General features: G+C 39.5%; 1 protein-coding gene across 2 annotated transcripts in view; it reads left to right on the top strand.

The window, feature by feature from the left end:
- VAPA (VAMP associated protein A) overlaps positions 1-24,588 on the top strand; it is a 38,521-nt gene extending 13,933 nt beyond the window's left edge. Inside the window, exons 2-7 of one of the 2 annotated variants that reach the window (XM_061169634.1) lie at positions 4,604-4,756; positions 7,583-7,686; positions 8,205-8,285; positions 16,252-16,386; positions 20,507-20,680; positions 23,739-24,588. In XM_061169634.1, the coding sequence (XP_061025617.1) occupies positions 4,604-4,756; positions 7,583-7,686; positions 8,205-8,285; positions 16,252-16,386; positions 20,507-20,680; positions 23,739-23,897 (806 nt within the window). In that variant the 3' untranslated portion in view covers positions 23,898-24,588. The remainder of the gene's footprint in view (positions 1-4,603; positions 4,757-7,582; positions 7,687-8,204; positions 8,286-16,251; positions 16,387-20,506; positions 20,681-23,738) is intronic. The other variant, XM_061169633.1, reaches the window with a different exon arrangement.
- The last annotated feature ends 2,693 nt before the right edge of the window (positions 24,589-27,281 follow it).

A 27,281-nucleotide genomic window follows, 5' to 3' on the forward strand; every position in this document is an offset into this window, starting at 1 on the left:
GTATGTTATATTTCCATCTGTTAGAATTTGGGACTGAGAATAGGACTTTGGCTTACTGGGAATGATAATGTAGTAGAGCTAGGATAGAATACTTAGTGACAGGAAGTGGCGTGGGAGATTGAAGGAGGGCAGCCTGTGTAATTAAAAGGTGGAGTTTTAAAATTTAATTTTGTTTTTTCAGTAAAAGAGTTCAAGTAAATGTTATCTGTGTGGAATTTTGTTTTATATGGTATATTTTTACATATAAACAGTGAAATTTCATCTGTAAAGTAGGAAGTATCAGATGGTACCTGTGGTTGGTGACTAGTTTACAATCAAGTATTCATAAAATGGACTGTTGGAGTGATTGTTCCTAAATGTTAAACTAAGCATTTATATTGAACAAATGGCAGGATTGTCTTCAATTACAGGGATTAAGTTTTAGAAATCCTCAAAACATGAGTATTTATTTCCTATATAAGTTGCTTCGAATGTTTCACTTTTTCATCAAAACACTGCTTTTCACTTTTTTTTCAGTTTTATTTTTTTAAGCTTACACCAAGGGTCAGCTTTTCTTAAAAACAAGAACAAAAAAAAATCTTTACTGTTTTTCATAAAAGAAAAATATGTACAGTTTAAAGAATTATCAAGAAGTCAGTAGCTCTGCAGTCACTGCTCAGGTTCAGAAATAGAACTTGTGTGTTGCAAAGCTCTCCTCGTACCCTCTCCCTGCAAAGCTAACTCCTGTTTTTTATGGTAACCATTTACTTGTTTTTCTTAATGGTTTAAACACCTAAGCATTGCAGGGGATATTAGTAAAGCAGGAGATTATTGATATAATGCAGTGGTTTTTAACCTTGTTTGACACGATATCCCATTTTGATATTTTATATTTTGTAATGCCCATTTTTCCATCCTGAAGTGAAATTCATATATAAAATTACCTTCCAACATACACAGTTAAAATTTTTTAATATAATGCCCTAACTATAACGTAAAGGAGAAGAAAGTGAATTTGTGATGAAATATGCATTTCAATGTGTAAATGTTTGGGCATGACTGTAGTAGAAGACTAATGAATTAGCCAGATGCCTGTAACCTACTTAAATAAATGAGTTTGGATTCAAGGGAAGTTAAGGGAGGAGTTATCTGATAGAGGGTTTTCTCTCACGTTTTGAAATAAGGGCAAGAGAATATTTATGCATGTGGGTAGAATCATGTGAATGTGTCACCCATACATGTGTGCTGACTGGGCCAGATGTTTGTAGGGATTTAAGTGTCCTGAGTGACATTGCTGTTGGTAGAATAATTTTCTGTAATGGTAAACTCACCTTTCAGAGTTTTAGGGAAAGAGAAAAAGGTTTCTTGTTTTACACAATAGATGTATTTCTGGGAAAGAGGGTTTTTTTTTTTAAACCAATGTGGATTTCTGGAGGGGTATGTGAAGATCTGGTGGGATGGGGGCCTAATACTGTACTTGATTGCGTGGATCTACCCGGGTGTTGCGAAATGTCTAACATCCTGTTCCTCTTCCCCCCCAACAGTAGCACCACCCAGTCCTAATGTCAGACAGAAGTACCTGACAGTGGCAGTATTACCCTGGATTTAGGCTTGTGTTGTAGCAGATAAATTACATAACTTTTCCTCTATTTTTGAGGGCCTGTAAGGATAGATTCTATCAGGTCTGTTAAACCTGCAGGCTCCAGGAATCCACGATACACCCCCACCCCAGATCGCCCCATCTCACCCTCACCCTCCAGAAAAACCCAAGGTAAAATTGTTGTGAATATTTGCCTGTGTATGTTTTTCTGGGTTAGTATATAGTTTTCATGAGATTTGTAAAGAGTTTCTGTGACCCACAAAGGTGGAACAGATGTTTCTGCCTAAGACCTCTTCAAGCTATTAAATCTCGTTATTATGCTAGTGGTCATTAGTACTTGCTGATTTTGCATTTTAACCAGGAAAATGGGCTCAGACTCTGAACTGGCTGCTGGGGGCAACCCTTACTGAGAGGCTTGGTTAGAGGGACACAGTGGAGTAGAAAATCTCAAATTCATTTGTTAGGTGGCTTTATTGTAGGTAATTTTACATTTTACTGATAAGGTTAACATATTCAGTAAAGAATTTGGCTTTTGGTGGAATTTTTTTTCTTTTGACATACTATCTTCATCTTTAGGTAGTTTGCATTTTTATGTCTAGAAAGACCACCGATCTATTATTTAAGATTTATAATCCCTTTTGGGCAATATAAAATGTAAGTACTGTTTCAGAATTCGTATGTTGATGAAAATTGACACATGGTCATTTTCTAAGTCAGTTTAAAAAATCAGTTATTTTGGGGCTTTCCTGGTGGCGCAGCGGTTGAGAGTCTGCCTGCCAGTGCAGGGGGCACGGGTTCAAGCTCTGGTCTGGGAGGATCCCACATGCTGTGGAGCAACTAGGCCCGTGAGCCACAACTACTGAGCCTGCGCGTCTGGAGCCTGTTGTGCTCCGCAACAAGAGAGGCCGCGACAGTGAGAGGCCCGCGCACCGCGGTGAAGAGTGGCCCCCGCTCGCCGCAACTAGAGAAGGCCCTCGCACAGAAACGAAGACCCAACACAGCCAAAAATAAAAAACAAAATAAATAAATTAATTAAAAAAAAAATCAGTTATTTTACCTTGTTTTGGATAGTTGGTACTTTCCTCTAAAATTGGGGAAATTTTAAAAATTGAATTTAAAATTATAAATTAAAACTTACATAATTATGTTATAAAAATATAGGATTGTTCAAAATTAAAATTTTGTAAAATGTTTCTTCTGTTATTTTACTAAGGAACTTTTAAAAATAAATTTATACTTAGTGCTAATGTTAAAATCCTAGTTGAAATAGTCACATAAAAATGTACACATTCTCAGTTACCTGTAGTAATTTATGGATTTTCAGAATGTTAAGAAATGGAATCTATGTCTTTAAGACTCGTAGTTTTAACAGTTTAAAATGTGTCTCTAGCCAACGATTTTGTGGATTCATGCAGCAAAATGGACAGATTGGAGCTTTCCACTTCACTCCCCCGGGCCAGTGTATGGTGGGATAGTTAGCTGCTAGCCAAAAAATGCAAGCAATTGGGATTGAAGAAGCAGCAAAGGACGTAAAATAATATATAAATGCAGTGATTAACTTGACCATGTAATTCAAGCAAGCCGTCCAAAAGATTGTAGTTCTTATATATATTGTATATATATTTTTAAAAAATGTGTACTTGTTGATTTAAATGCCTATTTCACATTAGAATTTTTTCCATAACTGGTTCTCTGCCTTTATATGTTTTCTTCTAATATTCTCTTATTTCTGTCTCTTCCCTTTCATCCCAGTTCCAAATCTTTATTTGTTAGAAAATATCTTACAACTCACAAACTTTAAGCATAGGATAAAATTAATTCATTTCCTAGGACCTGAAATAAGTGCCTTTCATTTCAAGTCTCTTCTTTTCCTCTCCTTGCATCAGGCAGGTCTACTTTCAGCCCCTGCTCTCTTCCCAGTGCCTCTTCATTGTCTGTTGTTCCCCTTCAAGCCTTTGTCTAAGATAATTTTCCAATATTCAGCAAAATGGGAAACTTTATCTGGCAGAGTTGGGGAATCTTCTCAGTCTGGACTCGATACTAGAAATATTTTAAAGTTTTAAAAGACATGCTTGTTCTGGTTTATTTAATAAAGGAAAGATAGCCTTTATAATGTCTTTGATTTCAGCCTTCTAGCTTTTTTTTTTTTTTTAAAGTATAACTTAAAATTAATTGTTTCAGAAACCACTGAAAATTGCTTTTGGGTTAGTTAGAAGTGTGTGGTTGTTGCTATCATTGAGACATATTTATCTTCAGTCTCCAAATTAACAAGTATTCAGTTTATTGTCTAAATCTGTATAAAATATCTTCAGGCTTTTCTTCGGCCAAGAACAAAAGTGGCGGTACTGTTTCTCCACACCCTACTCCCCCCTTTTCTAAACAAAAAATGGTTTAGGACTTATTTAATTCAGGCAGGACTGCATCACCTTTTGGGTTCTTTGTTTTGCAGTTTTATGTTTGGGTGTAGAGTCAAAGCTTAAAAAAAACTTTGTATGTAGAGCATTTGACACAGTGCTCTTAATAAACACTTGACAAATATGTGAGTGAAAGAATGAACGAGTGAAGGGATCAAACTTAGTTGAGGTGAAGCAAGAGCACCCTGTCATTGGGTTCGTCGGCTTCTGATGGAGAGGTTTTGTGGTCAGCTCTGTCAGGTGAATCTGAAGATTGGCATTGGTTTGCAGACCACTGGAAAATCCCGATCTTTTCAGTCATGTGGTAAGAGCATACACTAGGAATACAATTTTGGGCTTATTTCATAAATTGGAACTTTCAAAATACATTTTATTTGATAGAAACAATACATGTTCATGTAGTGATTTTATAAAGTCTGGTAAGGAATGAAGAAGAAAATAAAACTCCTTTGTGAGTGTACACCTGGAGGTATATTTAGGTACACAGACTTTCAGTACATACTCTATATAAAATTGAGGTTATGTGCATCCAGTTTTGAATTCTGCTTGTGTGTGTGTATGAATCCAATTAAAATTTTTTTTCCCTGTTTTTGGTTTTTAAACCTTACAGGCCCCTTCACAGATGTAGTCACTACAAATCTTAAGTTGCGAAATCCATCGGATAGAAAGGTGTGTTTCAAAGTGAAGACTACAGCACCTCGTCGGTACTGTGTGAGGCCCAACAGTGGAATTATTGACCCAGGGTTGACTGTGACTGTTTCAGGTAGCAAACCATGTCTTGAATTTATGCTGTTCTTTTACTATATGCAAACTGCTGCAGGAAATGTCTTATCTTGGGGTGAGGGTGTATGTGGTCAGTTTGTAAGCAGTTACTGTCGTTCAAAAAAATGTTATATCTATTCTTTATTTCTACAGCTTACTACCACCTTCTCTGCCCTTATTATTTTGTCTTTGAAATTTTGTATAATTTTTGTGATTTCTCATTCTCATTCATTCACATCTCTAGCTGTTGTTACGTATTGCATGCGGCTATGGAGGTGTTATCCTAAATCTTTTGCTTAAAAATGTACAGTGCCTCTTTTTTGCCAATAGCTGTAAACTTAGATGCGTCTTTCTGCCTTTTATTGTTAATGCCAACAGTGTCCCGCACTTGAAAACTTCAGTTTTGTCACCCCCTTTTGTGTTTACTTGTAGTCCAGGGAGTGTGCTTGGTTCCTTCCATGTATGGATTGCTTACTCCTGCCGTGGAGTCTGCTGGTGCCAGAGTTAATGCCCTCAGACTTCCCTGACGGTATCCTTTCATGATAGCATCTAACATAGCGGAGCGATAGGAAGCAAGTAGGAGGATGTAGTTTACTTATGGGAGAACTTCTCAGGCCCCACACAGAGACCATTTACTCTTATTTTCTAGCAGTAGTTCTCACCTCTGTGAAGGTCTGCCATAATTGCACAGAGAGCAGGAACACACGTGGACCTTTCCAGATTAGAATCTCTGGGGACACAACCTAGACATGTGTATGTTAAACAAAACAAAACATGCCTGCATAATCCTGATAGGTATTCCTAAGATATTAAAATAATTCTGTATCAGTTTTCTAGTTTTCAAGCCCACAGCAGATTAAAAACAGCAAATTATACAAAGAGTGAGCGCCCGGGGCAGGCTCACTGAGATGTTCATCAGTGGAGCCTGACTGCAGAGGCAGTCAAGGACAGACCTCAGAGTTCTTGGGGCACTTAATCCTCCCTCAGTAACTGTATTCCCAAACTCAGAGCTAGGAGGCCCTAGAGAAGATGCTTTTAGTGAGTCTTGTGGTGTGGTGGCCTGGCAGGCCTGCTTTCATGTTTGTCTGACCGAACTGTCAGTTCATGGGGAAGATGGGTGGGCAATAAGAAGAGTGGGCAGTGAGTACGAGTGTTCTGGAAGTTGCTCTCTAAGTCCACAAGCCCTTTTAGCTCAATTGGAAGAAGATAAAATTATTTCTATCCACATGGTTAAAAATAGATTTTGGTGCAAGCAGCTATATCCCTAGGAATCCATGGAACCATTCAGAAGGACTTTTTCTTTAGGATTCTAGCTTTCTGAAGTTTTACTGTATTAACGTTTCTTAAGAACCTGTATACTTCTCAAAGCCCTTTCTCCCACATAAGCCCCTTGTATTGAGCACCTGACTTACTAAAAACTCCTTACACACCAGTTACTGTTTCCATGCACGCCCTTGATCCCTCTCCTCCACTGAGAACTCGGCACTCCAGTTTTCAGTGCAGTGCCTTTCCGGGTGAGCAGGCACTCCAGCCACGCTTCCTCCAGCAGCCTTCCCTGATTGGCTCTGTCTACATACTCACTCCTTTTCTCCCTCTCTCCCTTTAGCATGCAGCTTTATGGATTTACTCCTTTAATCTGTGCTAAGATTGTCTTCCTCTTGTTACATGGTCTGTAGCCTTAGAAGTATGACTGTCATAAAGTCACAACCATGTTTGAAGTTTTCTTTTTATCCAGTTTCTAGTGAATAGCGTAGGGTGGTTGTTCAGTGAAGGGTGTTCCTGGAGATACATTGTGCTTTATCTGGGTTCTGGGCGTTTATCCTGTGCATTTTCTACAGCTGTATATTTGGCCCTTAAAAATTTTTTTTTAACCATGATGGGAGTTAATGGACTTCTCAGACATACCTTATAAAGAAGATGTTCTTACATAATTGATATTTCTTACATTTGCTTCATTTCATCTGTCTTTTTGAAAATGTTGACATCTGTCTATCTTAGAAATAATCTAAATATTAGCAGGGAAGTAATCTCCACAATATTGTATACATATTGTGTACAATTGCTGATTCATTCTTTATATTCTCTTATTAGATTTATATTACATAATTTAAAACCACATGGAACGTCTAAAAACCCTCTTGTAGGCCACTGAAAATCATAAATACTTCAGAAAAAAATTTGAATATAATTATTAGGAAGCTGGAAAAAGTTTAGAAATCATGAGGCTGTATGGTTTCCTTGTACACTTTGTTGTCCTAGACTCATTTAAACAAATTGATAAACTCTTCTTGAATAGGTGTGTATTTAAAATCTATTTTAGAAAAATCAGTTATATCAGAACATTAATATATGGTAGTGAGTTTTTAAGTTACTTAGAATTTCTCCTATAAATATTACAGTTGTCTAATTTTAAGAGCTGTTATCACTAAATACTAATGCGAAACCTGTTTATATTATAAGTGGTTTTAATAGACAATTTACTAGATTTTGAGTTTATAGGCATTTTAATAGTTAATGTTGGCAAAGTTTTGAAAATTTTCCAAACTTAAGTTTAGAGAGGGCAATCATAGATTGATATTTATTTTTTTTAAATAGACATTTGTTTATTTTGTGGGTTGTTAAAGACTTAGCAAATCAGAAAGGTAGACAATTTAAAAATAATTGGAAACCATAAAGTTGTGGATCCTTACTGTAAATAATCCAGTGTGTGGTTTCTTGCACCCTTCCTGGTTTTCTTTAAATTTGCAAATTAGTGAGTGAGTACTAGGAATGCAAAGAAGCAAACAAATGCATAAGTCACTGTCATGTGTCCTTTCTTCTTCTTTAGTAATGCTGCAGCCTTTTGACTATGACCCCAATGAGAAGAGTAAACACAAGTTTATGGTACAGACCATCTTTGCTCCACCAAACATTTCAGATATGGAAGCCGTGGTGAGTAGAGAAGTTGAACAGAAGTTGTCCGGGGGAATGTTGTTTAAACTGTGGGTTTTGTTTAGTTCTCCATTGAGAAACCTGATTTTTAAAATTAACAAAATCTGTAAATCTGTTCACTACAGATAATCCTGACTCATTTCAAAAACGAAGGAATTTTGAAATAGTGTCCTTAGAGACAATTTTGAAGTGCTACTATTAAGAGTAAAGTCCTGTAATCTCTAGGGATGTTAGTGTGATTTTAACGGATTGTGATAGTAGCTCTTCGTAGGGTTCTATAGGAAGTTCTGTGGCATTGCTGGTACCTGTGGTGGGTGAGAATAACGCAGTGTGTACAGGCAGCTGTAGTCCTGGCTGACCTGGGGAACCCCCTGCGTGCGCGCGCGTGCGCGAGCACTCACACACATACACAAACACATATGGCAGCTACACTAACCCTTCAGTTGTCCCTTGAGGTGAAACCTATTTGTCCCCATCATATCTCATCTGTCTCATTGTTTGGTTTTGTTTGCTTTTAGTGGAAAGAGGCAAAACCCGATGAATTGATGGATTCTAAATTGAGATGTGTATTTGAGATGCCCAATGAAAATGATAAATTGGTAAGTAGGAAAATATAAGAAAATTGGAAGCTATTAAGCTCTCAGTTACTTTGAGATTGAATTCTGCTTCTGGTTTTGGCCTTTGTGATTGTGTGATATGGCTGTTCCACTTTATCAGACTCAGTGTTTACGTTTTTTAAAAACTTAATGTGTATATGCACTTTTCATTTCATAACATTTTGTTCAAGAAGAAAAATACTTTAGATACAAGCTGGATGATGGAGAAGAACCACCTAATTCTACCAAAATTTTGCTACTTAAACCACTTAAAGTTCTTTATTAGAATGAGACATGTGTATACATAAATACAATTAAATTACAGACATAAACCACTTTTTGGCAACTATATACCTGCAGTCTGGGGATAAGATTTAACTTACATGGACAAACAGTTTATTCCACCTTTGGCTATTCCCAGGTGTTTTGTTTACTATTGATTTTGGTCAAAATACGTCTGATTTTATTCCTTAGTAAATAATTTTTATGTTGCTTTTTGATTAGTGTGAGGCAAATAAAATTTGAGGGACTGAAGTGTATGTGCATGGAGTTTAAAAAGTAGTCTTATAGAATGGGTTGTGGTCACTTTATTCCTTTTCTGAAATGCAAATTTGAATTTTTTTCTGTGGTTTGTAGGAGGAACTTGAAGGGTAAGTAGGTTTTTGTGTGTGTGATTTAACATATAAAATAATATGGATAAATAGAATTGTTTGGCACAATCAGGTTATAATTTTACATGACTTTTTTCTTTGATCTGGAGGCCATTTGCCCTATTGAAAAGTAAACTTGCAGATTAAATACGTGGGGTCAATTGTTGTGTTACTCTTGTAGGATAAGCTGAAATGAAGAAGTGCCTGAATGGTAATTAGGTGTTGACCAAATCATTTATTGTGTTTTTAATGCCTTATTAAAGGGATTTTGAAATATTTGCCAAAAACAAAAAAATGTGAATACATATGTTGTTATTGGAAAGTGAGATTTGATGGCATGTTGATGCTTCCCATTTGGAGTTTACTTTCTCTTTTGCTAGGCTGCCAGGACGCTAATAGCTTGCATAGCTCTTATTATTGGAACCAAGAAGAGAGCACATTCGTCTCGGTTGACTTATTTTATTTCTAGTTTTATTGAGCTATAGTTGACATACAGCACTGTATAAGTTTAAGGTGTCAGCATAAACACTAGTGTTACATATCTTGTGGAATGATTACTACAGTAAGTTTAGTTAACATCCACCATCTCATATAGCTACCAAAAAAAAAGTTTTTCCCCCTCTGATGGGAACTCTTAGGGTCTGCTCACTTAACAACTGTCAATATACCGAACAGTGGTGTTAGCTAGAGTCAGCATGTGGTACATTACATCCCCAGTTTTTGTTTATCTTCAATTTCGTACCTTCTGGCACCCTTCATCCAGTCCCTCCTCCCCGTGCCCCGCTTCTGGTAACCACAAACCTGATCTCTTTCTACAGGTTTGGGGCTTTGTTGTTGTTGTTTTGTTTTAAGATTCCATGTATAAGTGAGCTCATACCGTATTTGTCTTTCTCTGACTTATTTCACTTAGCATAATGCCCTTAGAGTTTCGTCCATGTTGTCACAAATGGCAGGATTTCCTTTTTTTAATGGCTGAAATAATATTCCATTGTATCTGTATATTCCAGATAACTTCTTTATCCATTCATCTCTTGATGGACACTTAGGTTGTTTCCTTGTCTTGGCAGTTGTAGATAATGCTGCTTTATGAACATGCGAATGCAAATCTCTCTTCAACATAGTATTTTCATGTCCTTCAGATGTATGCCAAGAAGTAGAATTCATTGGAATAAAGGTTGACTTAACTTTAAAAACACATTTGGATATTTTCTCAGTTTTTGAGTTTTATGCCATTTTTACAGTCATTTAATAAACATAGAGCTATCTTTCAGCTGGGCTTCTCTTATGCTCTGGATAGCAGACAATTTGAGATTATAGTCTGAAAAGGGCTGGAACCCAAGTATTTGATATTGCTGATTGGACACCAAATCAGAAGTTGATGGAAATGATATGACTGTGATTGGTGAGCCTAGCCGTCTTACTACCTCACAGAGGAGAGTAGCAGGTGTACCTAACACATAGGTATAGCCCATAGTAATCCAACAAAGTGGCTTTGCGTCTGCTAAAGGGCTTGAACAAATACTGCATGGAGATCCCAGAGCCCCCCACACACCCTGGAGCTCGAGCAGAGGTAGTTTGGTCCGGGAACTTTTTCATAGCAGGTTGTTAGTAACCCAAAGTCTGTTCAGTAATTTCAAAGTATGCCAGGGAATATCCGATTCTGAGCCTGGATGCGCTGGCTGCAGAATGTATTTGCACTAATTGAACTACTTGGACTTGCAGTATAGTTATTATTGACCCATTAAATTATAGGGAATACTTGCTAAAGATAATGATTTTTTGAAGCAGTTTATTTTGAAAAACTTTAGATACCTAGAAAAGTGGACAGTACAGTGAACCCGTGGCCAGCTTTATTAACAGTGACCAGTTTATGCTTAATTTTATTTTATGTAAACCCCACCACTTCCCATCTCACATACTGTTCTAAGGCACATCTCAGACATAATTTTATCTGTAACTGTTTCAGTATATATCGTTCAAAGATAAGGACTTTAAGGAAAGGAAGAAAAGAGCAATGACAATACTATCATTAGTCTTTGAAAGCTTAATGTATCATTAATATCAGACTATTCAGGCAGCATTCACATTTGCCTCACAAGTGTCATTTAAACATTTGTTTTTTTGCAGTTTGTTTGATTTGAAATCAAAATAAAGTCCACATACTGCTATTGGATATGTTTCTTAAGTCTCTTAATCTATAGATTCCCCCCTGTTTTTCTCTTGTAAATTATTTATTAAAGAAACCGGGTTTGTCCTGTAGACTTTCCCACGGACTAGATTTTGCTGATTGCATCCTTCAGGTATCTTTTAACTTCTCTGCTGTCTTTGGTATTTCCTGTCATTGGATATAGAGACTTGATTAAATTGAGGCTTATTTTTGCTGGTGAGGGAGAGGCAGGACTGCTTTGTAGGTGGTTATCTGTTCTCTCAGGGAGGTACCTAATGTCTGTTTTTTCTGTTTTGAAGTTAGCAGCTGTTGGTGTGCAGTGTGTAGATGAGTGGTCCCAGCCAGGGGTGGTTTGCCCCCCAGGGGACATTTGTCAATGTCTGGAGACATTTTTGGTTGTCACAGCTAGCGTGGAGGGGTCTACAGATGTCTAGTGGGTAGAGGCCAGGGATGCTGCTCAACTTCCTACGGTACACAGGACTGTCCCCACAACAAAGATTCTCCAGCCCCAAATGTCAGTACAGTTGGAAGTGAGTAAATACAGTTTAAGTCCATTGATTCATTCAAGGTTGCGTAATGGTGACTTTGTCATTACTGCTTCATTGTATTAGTTAGAGAGTAACTGGGGCTCATCTGATACTTGCTGATTCATTCAATGGTGGAGTTCTAAAGCTTTCTCTTAAGTTATAGGCTTTCAAAAAATGAGTTGGTCACAGTGTCCCTCTGATGATGTACAGTCAGCTTTCCGTCCTCCTTCCTTTCCTCCCCCTCCCTCTTTGCCGTGTTGTTATGGACTCATGGACTTAAACTTACTACTGTTTCAGCCCCTTGCAGTTATCGTATTGGTGCTCAGATTGGCTAGTAGCCGGTCCTTTCACCTTAGTAGTCTTTGGTAATTTCCTTCATGTCTAGTATGGCAAGGTACTTCCAGGCTCAGACCTGGGATTAGACATTTCTTCAAGCCCTGGGTCCTTTCAGTGGGAGATGGTATTTCGAGACCACAAGCTGGGCACTGGGAGTAAGACAGTGATTTTTAGTTTTGTGAGAATTCCTATCAAACCATTCTTTTGGTCAAGATTCTAGTGGAGGCCTGATTGTCAGTTGAAGGCACTTTTAATGGTAAAATTTTAATGGTGAAATTAGTCAGCATCACATAAATCACATAAGATGATGCTCATCCTTTTATTTCTTGAGGTGTCGTGATTGTGTTTAATGGTTGGGTTATGTTCTTGAAGCTCTTGGATAATTCAAATTGTGTAAAATCCAACACTAACTGAGAAGAATGGGCAGGTCCTCTTGTGCACCAGCTGCAGTGCTGTTGGAATATAGCAACTCATATGGCTTCTTAGCTTTGCTGTTATGCTTCTTGATGGACATTCTTAAGTGTTTGGAATTCACATTTCAAGTTTGGCACATAAAATGAGACTTTTAATATTTCAGTATATCAGTATTTCAGATTTATATAATTCAAATGTGCAAAAATATTTGTATCTATACTAGAGGTGGCCTTAATTGATTAATGTGCATGTTAAAAAGAAGGGCTGAAATACAGCTGTGTTTTTATGAGGCGGTGTTTGCCAGAATGTGTTGGTTTGGAAGGGCTCTGTGGTCAGATGAGTTTGGGAAAACGCTATAAATAAGCACACTGCATATTTGCACATTAAAGGCTCTGAATAAAGAAAATCTGATTAACCTAGTATTTCTTTTTTGTTTCATATAATGCAATTAACTTCCCACGGAATGCCCGGTGTTCTGTAAAATACACTTTTGGAAACGCTGTTCCTGCTTAAACTCATTCTTGTGGTGCTGCTAACCTGCAGGTTCTACGAGAAATCCCCATTACTGAGGGATCGCTGAAGTGGGCGCAGCCTGGTACAGACCTGGTGCTGTCCGAATTGTTGATTAGTGACTTCCTGTCAAGTCATCAGCTTACTGTTGCATCGCATCCTTTACAGAAAATGTGAAACCTCAGAGTAACCAAATCTGGAGTGTTTATAATAGTATAAAATATATAAAGTTTTTGTGTATTTGTTATAATGATTAAAGATGAAACCTTTTATACATACACACACACACACACACACACACACATAAAACACCTCTTTTCTAATACTTTATTCATGTGGTAATAAAACCCTGTTGGTAAGACCCTAATGGTATCTTGCCATTTCCGGTTTAGTATTGTCTACAGATGAAGTTGATGAAACTGCTTAAAGACCATAGTATTTCTGACATGCTGGTTTCTTTCTAGTATCCGTAGATACAGTTACAAAATTACTTAATATCCTTTTTCTGTATGTCTGTCTTCAGTTTACTGTGAACTTTGTCTGTTAGGAAATTAGGGCATCATTGAGTAGTGTTTTACCTAGATAAAGTTTGTCAGTTTACTACAGATAAATTGGTAAGATGCCATATGAAGCTGAATCCTGACTACACAAATTGATTAAAGATGAAACGCCCTTATTCAAGGAAAACACATTTCTAAATGTGGAAGATTCACAGAAATATGAGAACTGTTGGTAGCCTGTATTTTTAGAAGTAGAGTACAAAATATATTTTTTAGTTTATATAGTCATGATTGCTGTTAGTAAATTCCTATAGTGACATGGTTTGACCCCTTATTTATTTTAGTTTGTTTGTCAATATGTTTTAAAAAGTTCGTTAATTTAAGCAAACTTCAGTTTAGTTTTTAACTAAGTTGCTGGTGACAGCTTTAATACACAGCTCTCTCCAGATGGCACATGTACTTTGTGTTCAGCCTTAGTGTTCAGAGCAGTGGAGAAGCCCACGTTCAGTTACACATTTACTCCAAAGAGTTGCTCATCAGAATTTATGATCTTTAGTAATCAACTTAGAAAAATTTGGTTAGCATCCAAAGCAGTTAGATAGCACAATAGCTATCATGGTTATTGATACTTTCTTCTCAGAGTTGGTGTAGGTAGCAGGTAGCAAAACGTGCTGTTGATTCAGTGTTTCTTATGTTAGGTACCCCATCCCACTCTCACCCCTGCCCGCAGCTCCTCACCCACCTCCCCGAGCCCCCAAAAGAAGTAGACAGGCAGTTAAGTACATTATGTAAGTGTACCTTACCTGTTTGAGGATCTGGATCTTTTTAGGTATGCTGTTAGTTCTTGGGCATTTACTGTTTCTAAAGACAGTTGGAAACGGCTGTGTTATTATTTTGTTGATTTCTTTAGGTTTTTTAGGACCTTGATACTGAATATATAACTCAGAAAATGATTGAGGTTTTTAGTAATCTTGTAGGATAAGAAAGGTGCCAGCTTTAGAAGTATGGTGGTTGAGTCCATGTTTTTATTTTTATGGTTTAAAGAGATCATTTTTGTGATAAAACAGTCCTAATTTATTTGGAACCATCATTAGAATACGGGCTTCTTTTTGGAAAATAGCTCTCTGATTTGGATCATACATAGAATGACCTAGGAGTCCAAGAACCCTTTTATTTTAGAATACTGCCCTTAGGCACTAAGGTGTGTGGTCCCCCTAGTCCTTTGGGGACAGCAGGTCTTTGACTGGATGCATTTCAGTAAGTTAATGGCCCACAGTCTTCAACTGAGTTATGTTCAGGGCTACTACTGAGAGCCGCTCAGCACATTCCCTGGGTTGTTGATAGCTGGACGCAGATGATACTGGAGTGTTGACTACTTTATATTTTACAAACTGGAGTTCTGTGAATTATTAGCTCTTTTTAGTTATTATCAACTCTGTATTATGAAATCTAATGTCTAGTTAGTGGTTGTTTTTTTTAGGATTGAGTGTGGTTTTAATTAACTTGTTAGTTATGATGTTTTATAACCTCTTCAATTCTTTATGTTGAAATAAAAAATTTTTTTTGGTTTATTTTAGGCCACCAACTCTACTTGACATTTTCCAAATTTTAAAAAATTATTACATTTCATTTATGCCCTCCATTTAACATCTGTTAATGACATATTTTCTAGGGAAAAATACTTGTCATAATGAAGCCTGAAGGACTGTTAAGAATAGGGAATTTCAGGGGTCCTATGTATAAAGACTTTTTGTAATGAAATATACATTATTTTCTGTTGAGACAAAGAACAGATTGGGGACAGTGCATTATTAAGTGAGATGGAGTTATCTTAGTTATGTACAATGACCTGGATATCAGTAAGTATTTTTTTGTTTGTTTTTATTTTTGGTTGTGTTGGGTCTTTGTTGATGTGCGTGGGCTTTCTCTAGTTGCAGCGAGCGGGGGCTACTCTTCATTGTGGTGCACGGGCTTCTCATTGTCGTGACTTCTCTTGTTGCAGAGCACAGGCTCTAGGCGTGTGGGCTTCAGTACTTGTGGCATTCGGGCTCAGTAGTTGTGGCTCGTGGGCTCTAGAGTGCGGGCTCAGTAGTTGTGGCACACGGGTTTAGTTGCTCTGTGGCATGTGGGATCTTGCCGGGCCAGGGATCGCACCTGTGCCCCTGCGTTGGCAGGCGGATTCTTAACCACTGCACCACCAGGGAAGCCCTCAGTAAGTATTATTTCAGAGTCTGCTCCAACCTTTTTGTATAGTATTATTTTTATGTGTATTAAAGGAATTAGAGAAGATAGGAAGAGAACTGTGGAGATACTAGTGGAATACTAGAATGTTCTGTGTGTCTTTGTTTCTTGATCCTGGGGGGTAGGTGGGTGGGGTGTGTGTGTGTTTGGGGAGGGGTGTTGTTGAATACAGGAGAGGTTTATAAATCATTGCAATTTTCGAACTCTTGAAAAAATTCATTTAACTTAAACATTGTTCAGTTTGAGTGTTAGCAAAGGTAAGATAATATGAAGTGCTTGTTCTTCAGGTACTGACAAGTATTGAGTAGTAACAAAAATTAAGAGCCACACAGAAGGTACTCATTCTAGGACAACATGAGGCTGGCTTAAGTTTAATAAGGTTTCTACATTTAGTGAACATAATGCAAGTTGATTATAGCTAATTAATAGAAAAAGTTGAGAAATGTATTTTTTGCTTTAACATAGCTATTATTTATTATTATTATTTCTTATGCGTAACACATCTTTATAGAATAAGGTGATTATTTTAGAACCTAATGATTTGTGTGTTAGTCATTCCCAGTCCCACACAGGAGAAGTCAGAGCTTGGTGTGAATCTGAGAATGTGTTTCCCCTGCACCTCAGGGTATCGCTCCGCCAGGGCCGGCCCTGGCTGTCGCTCCGCCAAGCAGCATCAACAGCACAGTCGCAGCACCTGCCAGTTATAGCGCGAAGAATGAGCCCAGGGGACTCAGTGTGTTCAAACAGGAGAAACAGAAGGTTTGTTTCAGGGAGCTAACAGATAGACAAGTCTGCCAGTGTCACTGGTTATGGTGATGTGGTCACCCAGCACGTATGAAGTGTTTATTTTGAGTGTGTTGTGAAGGAATTAGAATTGAAAATGTCAACTATGTTTAAAATTACAGTAGAACCACAATCACTTAAAAACCAGGCATACAAACTATTCTGTTCTAAAATAACAAATTCCACACTTAATAACATCTCAGTATAGTGAGCAGGACAAATGTAAGTGGGAACATTATTATGAAATTGGTGTAATTTTCCCTGTCACTGAGATTTGGGGAGCATCCTCTAAAAAAAATGAGAACAGACCAGCAGGTGTAGCAGTAAAGGTGGGAGCTGGTGAATATCACTCTCCAGGCAAGTATTTGTGTTTATATATAAAAAAAAAAGATAAATGAGATTACTGCTTTATGTTTTCTTATCCAGTACAAATAATAGTAACCCTTCTTTAACTGTCATTGTTAGTTATTTACAGTGCCCCGGGGTAGGAGAATTTGTGGCAAAAGCCCTAAAGATCTTAGGTCATATTTGAATTTATTCATGTCTCCGTGTGTATGTGTGTGTGTGTGTGTGCGCGCGCGAGCACGCGCACGTGTGTACACTTAACATTCACTCAAGTACAATGCCAGCACATCAGTAGATGACAGTGACCTCCTGGTGGTGTCCTGGGTGCTGTATGATTCCCTTTCTCATTTCCTGCTTGTTGGGAACTCCGGGAACCCCACAGTTTGAACAGGCTGCTGATACTTTGATTTGGCTTTGCAGAGAATGTGTATACTAAGGCTTAAACAAAACCTGATCCTTTATCTAAATGTCTGATGCTTTTAAAATTTTGTGATTTTAGTTATTTACTTCTGGGAATCATGATCCTAGAGAAAAAGAGTAAGTGGGTTGTTCAGAGTGAAAATATATCTTCGGTAACTTTATTATTCAAATACTACCTCTTCCCAGTTAAGGCCTTACTCAGGCCTCCTGACAGTTTCCTGCTGTGGCTCTTGGCCTTGCCTTTTACCTCCCTGTAATACACTTGATCCCTTACTCTTAACAGGAGTCACGAGAATGTAGCCTCGTGTTTACATTCTTTGGCTCCTTTGTCCATCCCAAGGCTTCAATTCAAAAACCGAATTTGCCTTGTATTTATATTTCCTTTTCTGAACAGTTCCAAAGTCCTCGCTTTTTCTAATTACCCCCAAAAGGAATAATTTAGAATATTGGAACTGAAATTCTAAAGGTTGTTTAAAAAAAAGTGCAGAAGTAAATTCAACTCATAGATGGGGGGAGATTACTGCAGGTAGGCTAAATAATATAAAAGAGTGGAAAATGTACGCGATACCGTGTTTTCTCTTGTCTCGATACCGTGGCCTGACCATCGAGTCTGTTCTGAGTTGCAGTGTTAGGTATAATGTGCGTGCAGTGTCACTCCTCAGCTGCCTCAGAGTCAGAGCGTGTCAGGTCCCTCCAGTTTGCTTGTTCCATGGTTCTCAGAACAGCCAGTCTCCTCTTTCGGGACCAGTCTGAAGCAGCTCTCAAGGAACACGCTGTTTTCCTGGAGCCAGACCTCACCGTGGCGCTCCTGAAGGGAAGCCTGTAGCTGTCTCAGCAGCCTTAGTGTTCCCACCAGGCTCCCCAGCTTGTCTCCACACCCGTGACTCTCCCCCCACCCCAACCCCTTTAACCACCACCCAGTTAGCTTATACAGGCTTCTACTTAAATTAATTAATTAATCAATCAATTAGATTTTTTTGCCTCTGCTCTGTATGTTGCCTGGTTTGTAGGGGCCTGAATGGTTGTGAGCACATGGGGTAAGTGGGTTTACTCAGTGTGACTGTTTTGTGACTTGCTTGGCTTACCTTGGACAGTGTTTAGGCTTCACTGTTATCATTTGCACTCTCGTCTTAACATTTATGCTCCACAGATTGGTTATGACATTTCTTCTCCTTTTTCTTGTAAAAGCAATATATCAACATTAAGAAAAATTTTCAATAAAAAGAGAAATCTAATTCTGCCACCATGAGAAGATATTGATTGACATGTTAATTAAAATCCCAGAGTGGGAAGCTACCCATCAAATGTCTAACAAGAGTGAAATGTTGAAGTAATTTTGGTAAGGCACAGAATAGAATATTTAATGACATCGTGTCATTTAAAATGATAATTAAAAGATGTACATATATATGAATAAAGATTAAAAAGTTACATGTATGCTGATTTTATAAAATATGCATATGAAAGAGAATATTGAAAGATAATATATAAATAATAGTTATTTTAGGTTGATGAGAGAATGGGAGGTAATTCTCAATTTTCTGAAATTTCAGGAATTTGTTTAAAAATAAAAAGCCAATTGTGAAGAGTTTGATGATTCCTCATTCTAATTTTTTTTGTCTTCACTTTTTGGCCTTTTGTATCTCCTCGTAATTTCTTAGTCAACTTTCTGGTACGAGTGTGATATTTTCCCCCAAACCTAAAGATTGCTGAGTTGCCATGTTGTTGACTGTTCGTCTTCAGAGGAAGGCCATGTGCCATTCTGGTTCCCAGAAGCTGGACTAGTTCTAGGTTGGAAAGTGCACACTTGAGAAGTCACTTTGAAATGAATTCTAATTACTGTTAAGGAAAAGAATAGGAAAAGAAATTGGTGGAGAGCAAAAACATCTGAAACAGGATTTGTAACAGTACGATGGGATTGGTTGGGAGGGGGAGGACAGAGTGGAGAACAAGAGGCTCGCACAGGAAGCACAGAGCCGGATGGTGAAACAGGCTTCCTAAAACCTGTCACGGCGGGGACGCTTCTGAAGAGAAGTGGGAAAATCTGAATGATGACTGGAACCTCAGTACAGTACTACTAATTTTTACATGGATTTAGACAATGGCGATCAAATCACAGCCCCTTCATACGAAATACTAGTTTTGTCCCTGTTTATACTGAAAGTAAATTCAGGAGCTGGGATGCTGTGGTAGGTGTGTGACCTATAATTAAATCTTCCTGATGAGTGCTGTGGAAAATGCCATAAAGTTGATTTTGGAAATGTTCTTGTTAGAAGTTTATATCTGAATAAAGCGGTTTATACCTTTCTTTTTGAAAAGTTAAATTTTTAGCAAGTAAAATTTTAATTAAAGACAAGAATTGTGCTAGTCCTATTAGGGAGCTTGTGAAGGCAGAGATGAGATTCCGGTGGATGGGTGTTGAGTTGAGGCTCAGGGACGCTTAGGCCCTGCCCTGTGCCTTTCTCTCCTTGCCTTTGCCACTAGTTCCAATGGGTGAGTGCTGGCAGGAGTTAAGATTTGGGGGCTCATAATTTTAAAGGTGCCTGAGTACCACTGTGGTTCCATATTGAGTTTCATGAGTTAAAGCAGGTAGTGTTACTAATGATTTGAAGGGATCGTTTATATTTGAGTTTAAAGTCATGAAGTGGACTCCCTCCCCTCTTTTTTTCCCCATGGTACATGTTTGTGTTCATTATCTCCCCTTCAGTGCTCATATCCTTCAGTTATTTTTTCCCATGAATAGAAGTTAGGTTTTCTTTCAAATGTTTCTCTTAGGTAGTCTCCTGATTTCATTGCGTGTTTGCAATAACATCCCCCCTTCCCTCCAGAACCCCATTTGAATTGCAGAATCAGAGCACTGAAAATGAACTTCATGTTTGGATTTTGGTTGGCGTCACTCAGCATACTTATTGAGTAACTGCTGTTGGCCATAGTGCTGGGTTTAGGGGTAAATGCAAAGAGGAATGGCTCTTGCTTTACCCAGGCTTTGAAGCGTTGTAGGAAAGAACACCAAAAGTACAGTGTTGTGCTGTGTGCTCAGTGCTCTGGTGGAGGTAAGTGCACGGGGTGGCGGGCGCAGAGGAGGGGTGGTTCGCGTGCTTTGACCTCGCTGACTGCTGGTGTTTACTGCTGTCGTCCTGTGCAGTTGTTCACAGATGACCAGACACTGGGTATTTAAAAAACTTTTTAATAATGAAATTGAAAACTGTCAAAACTTTGCATGTAAATAATTTTTTGGAGATGGATGTGTGGAGTTTAAGTTGTTGTTTAAAAACCTGTAAGGAGAGTTAATCAGTTGAAAAACGCCCCGCCCGCTGTCTTTGTGCTGCAGAACGACATGGAACCCAGCAAAGCCGTTCCCCTGAACGCTGCGAAGCAGGACGGGCCCGTGCCAAAGCCACACAGTGTTTCCCTCAATGATACTGAGACGAGAAAGCTCATGGAAGAGTGCAAGAGGCTCCAGGGAGAGATGATGAAGCTATCGGAAGAAAACCGACACCTGAGAGTAAGTGCTCGCTCCTGGGAAAGGAACGTGATTGCAGTGAAGGCAGCGGGGAGGTGAACGTTGTTGGGCCATTTTGTCTGTCAGCTTTTACATTTACCCTTTTTCAGTTCTTTTTCCTTTTCCCCAATTTGCTTCTGTCCTGGCCTTGGCTTCCCGCCAGCCTCTTCTTACACTTTGGCTGTGGCTTCTCCTGTCCCGTGCTCCCTTGCCAGCAGCTGGCCTTGGTGTTGGGGTCTGGCCGTGGCCTTGCTGGCTTCCTCTCTCGCTTGTGCAGCCTTTGCATTCTGGGCCCTGGTCCTGTCACCTGCTGCAGCAGTGCTGTCCCCAGACTGGCACCCGTCGTCCAGGGCGCTTGAAATGTGCTTAGTTGGAATTAAGATGTGCTGTGAGTGACATAGTGCCAAAAATAACCAAAAAAACCTCTTTTTTTTCCGTATTGTTACATGTTGAAATAATATTTTGGTTATATTGGATTGAATAAAATATATCATTAAAATGTTGCCAATTTTTTGTACCTTTTTAAATGTGCTGTTAGAAAATTTAAAACTCCATGTAGGGCACCCATTGGAAGTGCCTCTTCGGATCGTGTCGGTCAGCACTGGGCTGGGGGTCCTGGAGGAGCCTCCTCTGCTGTAGCAGGAGCACTTCCCTCCGAGGGCGGCCCGGCGCCCTGTCCCTGCCCACGTGGCATGCACACACGCACACACGTCTCATGGTGCTCGGTTCTCATCACCTTGTCAGTATGACCTTTTGTGGGACTCTCTTCCCCTGAAAAGAAAAGAGAAACAGTCTTGGAATGCTGCCTCCTCTGTTTTCAGGCTACCGCTTACCTCTTCCGGCTCCCGTTTGTCCGTCTCTCTCCAGCGGGCTGGGGTGTCCTGGGGGCAGGGGCTGTGTTCACCGCCTCTGCGTTCACAGCACACGTGCACAGTGTTCATTCACATTTGAGTGAGTGAGCAATGGGCTGTGGGATAGTGTGGAGTTTACTAATACTTCAAGACCTGAAGACCTTTAAGTTGCTTTTTGAGGCTTTGTTTGAAGCTTTTCATGTCAAAGTAGATAGTATTGATAGTAAAATGTACTTAAAGTAAATAAGCTAAATTGTGGGACGTAATCTACATCTGATTATTTCATAGCCTCTGGAAACTACACTCTGAATCAAAGACGCCATGTCTTGGCTTGATGTGTGCTGAGACGGCTTTTCTGGCTATTCCTATTCCACAGCCCCGCCGCAGAGGCCCCTGCCCCCAGCGCCTGTCTGGAGAGTGGAGAGGTGGTCTCATGTTACACCCACACCCACACCCATGCCCTATGGAGTGCTAAGGGTGCTGTTTTTTGTTACTTTTCCTTTATGTGCCATGACTTCCTCAGTCCTGTATGTGATGGAAGATGTGCTCCTCAGTGTACTGAGAGCCACGGCCCATCGCCTGGCTGGGAGGGAGAGGTGCCTGGGTCGGGCCGGGCTGGGGAGATAGGTGATAAGATTGATTCCCGGTCCTGACTCTTTATGGACCAACGTTCTGTAGATGTTATTTGAAAAAGCATTCTGCTGTTTAAAAGAGAAAACAAAAGAACCTTGAAGACCACTGGTTTACAGAGTCAACTTCTGGACCTTTAACAGTTCACACTAAGGCCCATCATCGCTGGTTGCCAGGTTGACTTCCTTGAGGGGTCTCATCACTGCCCTTTATGTTCCGCAACCCTGGCCTTCTTCATCCAGCCTGTGCATCGGAATCTGCCGTGAGCTCTTAAACACACATGTTCAGGCCCTCCCGAGACCCCGTGAGGCAGAATCACCTGGAGTAGCTTTTAAAGTTCTTGCCGGGACTGAGCATCATTGTTCTGTCCACACGGGACTAATCAGAACAAGACCCAAACCCGCAAACCCTCAGAAAATCCAGTCATGCAAATAAAACAGCATGATATCAGGTGCACTCTTCCACTGGGTGTTATTAGTGAACACACTAGAGAAATGAATCAGTGTGAGAAAGTAAAAAGGAGCTTGTGCTGAGGAGGTGAAAGCCTGCCCCGTATTCATCTGTTTGGGATGATGGACCAGGTAAAGCCAGCTGCCTAGGTAAACCGGTGTCAGTATTTTCCCCAAGGTCATTCTGCAGCTGGTAAAGTGTCATAACAACCTCCTGCTTAGAGTGACTGCTGTCCTGTTACTGAGAAACCTGGTCCCCTAAAGTCATAGACTGTCAGAAACTTCGCTGGGTGAGGCTGTGTCAGTCAGCACGGAGCAGCCACCTGGTCTGGAGGATGGGAGTCACTGTGATGGCAGAGAAGCGGCCTCCCTTTCTGGTCCAGGTGCAGAGCTTCAGGTGCGGGGCTCTGCCTACAGCATCCCACCCCTGTTGTATTTGTAGTTTCCAAGGAAACGATTCTGTCTCTCCTCTACAGTCCAGACCCTGGTGCTGACCCTTTTACACAAAGACCTCCTGCTTTGCTTTGAGCACATTGAAACGCTGCGTTTAAATTCCATCCTGCACTCCCCCTCCCCAGTCCTGTAGAGTCCTGTCTCTTCCCTGCGCTCTGCTGTGTGGGGCCCTGCTTGCGGCGGGTCAGACTAATGACCTAACTTTGTTTCTGGTGGTCTTTGGCTGATGGAGCCCAGCGTGAAGATGCTGTCAGCCACCTTGGGGAAAGTGCCCGCGTAGGATTCTTCTTTGATTGTATTTTAGTGGGATTTTTTCCTTCTATGTAAATATAACCGTAGCTGATATTTCAGTTTTTTAGAAGTATATTTCTTGGCTCTAGTTTTTAAAATCAGCATTATTGAGGTGTAATTTACATTCCATGAAGACACCCGTTGCGAGTGTACAATTCAGTGATTTTTTTTTTAGTAAGTTTATGGAATGTGCAGCCATCACTGGAATCAGGTTTTAGACTGTTTGTATCACCCTAGAAAGTTTCCTTAGGCTGGGTAGCAGCTCGCCCCTGCTCTCGCCCCCAGTCGCATGCATACTGACCTGCTTTCTGTCTGTATGTTTGTAGCTCACTAGTCTTATGAATATTTGTTTTTAAAACCTCTTTTTGTGCATATATTTTTTTCTAGGATGAAGGCTTAAGGCTCAGAAAGGTAGCACATTCGGATAAACCTGGATCCACCTCAGCTGCATCCTTCAGAGATAATGTCACCAGTCCTCTTCCTTCACTTCTTGTTGTAATTGCAGCCATTTTCATTGGATTCTTTCTAGGGAAATTCATCTTGTAGAGTGAAGCATGCAGAGTGCTATTTCTTTTTTTTTCTCTTGACCAGAAAAAGATTTGTTTACCTACCATCTCACTGGTAGTGTGGCCCACGGTGACCATTCTTTGTGTGTACAGCGTCATATAGGCCTCGCCTGTAACAGTCTCACGGTTAGAAACACAGTAAGAGCAGAGTGTTGGGCTCCCGGACAGCGTGAACGTCACCAGACCATCCCTAGCAGGTGTCATTGCACATTCAGTCCTTTATGAAATTCATAAGTAAAGAATTGTTCTTTCTTTGTGGTTTTAATAAGAGTTCAAGAATTGTTCAGAGTCTTGTAAATGTTATTTTAATAATCCCTTTAAATTTTATCTGTTGCTGTTACCTCTTGAAATATGATTTATTTAGATTGCTAATCCCACTCATTCAGGAAATGCCAAGAGGTATTCTGTGGGGAAATGGTGCCTCTTACAGTGTAAATTTTCTCCTTTACCTTTGCTAATATCATGGCAGAATTTTTCTTATCCCTTGTGAGGCAGTTGTTGACTGAGTTTTTCATCCTTCCAACCCTGTCCCATGGTATTTAACACAAAAATAATAAAACTGTTAACAGATTCTTGCTCGATAGCTTGTGTTTGTCGTGTCATTAGACGGGATGCCAGGGAGTGTGCTGTGTGGTGATCTGGGTTATAAAATGCATAATTTATATCATGGAAACCCTTGCGGATATTGAGTATTTGTGGTTCAAAGTCCTCATTCTTTTAAGGAAAGGAATTGATAAAATTTCAGGCCATTTTTGGAATTTTGGAAGATCATAATCCATTTGTCCTCAAGATAATATAAAACAAGCAAATGCCATGAGTATAAAAGTGCTGTAATTTCAGTCAGTTTACATGTCTGCCCTGTGGCTCTATTGTGTTTAATTTATCCTATTCTAAATAGGTTCTTTTAGTGTCTTCTCAAGAAAGACTGATTCTCCTTGATTCTAGTCACCGCTTTTTGACCAGCCTAAGAATTCCTTTTATTTTATAACGTTGCGTAATAATAGTTAAAAGTAGGTTTTTCCCTGTCCAGTTTGACACGCACAGTAATTTCCATTATGGAAATTTGGTATTACTGAGTAAACCTTGGGAATTCCTTTGTGAAAAATGACCTTATCCTTTGCAGATCTCTGCGTCAACCATGTGAAATGCGTTTGCACTATAAATGCATGACAGGGTCTGGTGTACTTTCCTGTACTTAGTCTTATGTCTCATTTAGTTAATCTGTGTTGGCATAGAAAATTTTGGAACCAGAAAAAATAGATTCACTTTTTCTACTAAGTACAGTCTAATACAAGCGAATTTTGATTTTTGAAAATAGGTGTTGGTTTTGTGAAAGATGCACTTATATTTGAAAGGGAAATTGGACTCTGGGACTTGACGTGGTGCAGTGAAGTATGTTGGCCCCAGGGCTGTGTGTACCTTTTATAATGGAGTGAAATGCTCTGAAGTATTTTGGTTGCATTTTCATTTCAAGTATGTTTTGAACTCGTCAGAGCCCGTGTACTGTGGTGTTGCGCTGTATGTTATCTTCTAGAAAACCTCTTGCTTGAGTGCAAGAGTAAGAACAAGGGCACGACTTCCCCGCACGTGCTGCAGGTGCCGCCTGGTGCAGTCATTGTAAAAGCTCCTTCCCTCTCTGGTACCTGGGAAAGCATGCCAACAAGCCTTGCATTTCCGTCCCATCCGTGCAGAATCACTAATTCCTTGGCTTCAGTCTCTTTCTATAATCAGCATTACCGGTGATGAGCATCAGGCTTGAGATTTCATAGCTATCAGTTTTTAAGCAATTTAAGTTCTCAAAAATTTAGTAGAAGCCCGTTTTATGGGAATGCTCCTTAGAGTTCATTTTGTTCAACCTCTTTGTTTTATAGTTGAGGGATTTGAGGCCTTCGCGAGAGCTCAGAGAACTTTCCTCATGTCTCACAAGGGCAGAGGCAGGGCTGGACCTGAAACCTGCTCTCCTGACTCTAGCTCAGTGCCTGTTTCTGGGAACTTTGTAGAAAAAAATGCACCCCAATTTGATATGACTGAATAGTGGACGTAAGATGCTCCGAGTGTGAGATTTCCTGTCATAAGACTGTACCACAGGCAGCTGTGGAATAGTCTCATGCACATGTCTGGTTTTAGTGTTTCGGCTAGAAATCCCCCCTCCCAGTTGGTAATAAATAAATGCATTTTTAGGTAGGCATTTCACAAGATGCATAATGCAGTGGTTGGTCTTGAGCTAGAATGTAGTCTGGGTGTTGTCTGCAAAATAAAGTCCACATGGGCTTCTTTACTGCTTTACGTAGCAGGACATGCTCCGACTGTTCAGGAGACTCTTAACTGCTGTACGAAATGTGGTCAAATTATTTTACTACCGACAGAGTCCAACTGTATTAATTGACTGGTAATATATAGATTAAACTATTCATCTTCATTCCTTACATGTTCAGAAATTTTTGCTTTGTCTGCCTGCTTACTTGTGAATGTCGGCATGAGGGATATACACTGTTGCCATCTCTGAAGCCACAACCAAGTAACTAAGGCCTTTAAGTTCTTATCTGACACTAAATGCACTACCTTCCTTCATTCTTTCTATAACTAATGTACCTTAATTTTGCCCATTCTTGTATTTACAAGAGACAAATTTAAGAATTGTATTCTGAGTGTGCAGTATGTTACCTTAAAAAAAAAGAAGAAATGACGCTTGGAAAAAAATATGTATCAAATTCGGAAGTTCTCGTCAGAGAAAAATAATATTCTTAATTTCTCCTTCAGTTATCTTAGTTCAAAATATGCCGCTTTGAAAACAACCTTTATCAATAAGATAAAAAATACAGTTCCTTATAGGGTATATCCCCCAATTTTAATCTGCCAGTTTGAAAACATTCAAGTACTAGTTTTCCCGGAGCTTTGCACATTCCTTTCAGTGATTTTGGTATGTGCATAGATTTTTTAAAATTCACCTTTATGAGAATTAGGGAAAGACCAGTTTTACCATATGGAAAAACAACAAAATAAGGTAAATAAATGATCTTCATATTCCAGCTTTCAAAGGAAAATAAACTATTGTGTGAATAAATAAACTGTTTAAAAATGTGGTGAAGTGTCATTTTCCTTTCTGAAAAGCAACAAAAAGGAATTTGATGTCAACAGACTGTGGTGGTGTGTGTATTTATGTTCTGTCAGGTAATAGCAGCCAGTCCCTGGGGCCCGAGGCCCGCTGGCAGGTGGTCTTTTCTTAGTGACCTGGAGGTTGAGGGCTTTTGGGTAGGACATGGGGACACCTGCTTCTTCAGCTCCACACTTGAGAGCCCACCTTGGTAGAAGCTGTGCTTCTGGAGAGTTCTGTGCAGGAACAGTGGCCTCTTGGGATGCCCAG

This window comes from Eubalaena glacialis, chromosome 15 (assembly GCF_028564815.1).
Source record: "Eubalaena glacialis isolate mEubGla1 chromosome 15, mEubGla1.1.hap2.+ XY, whole genome shotgun sequence".
NCBI lineage: Eukaryota > Metazoa > Chordata > Mammalia > Artiodactyla > Balaenidae > Eubalaena > Eubalaena glacialis.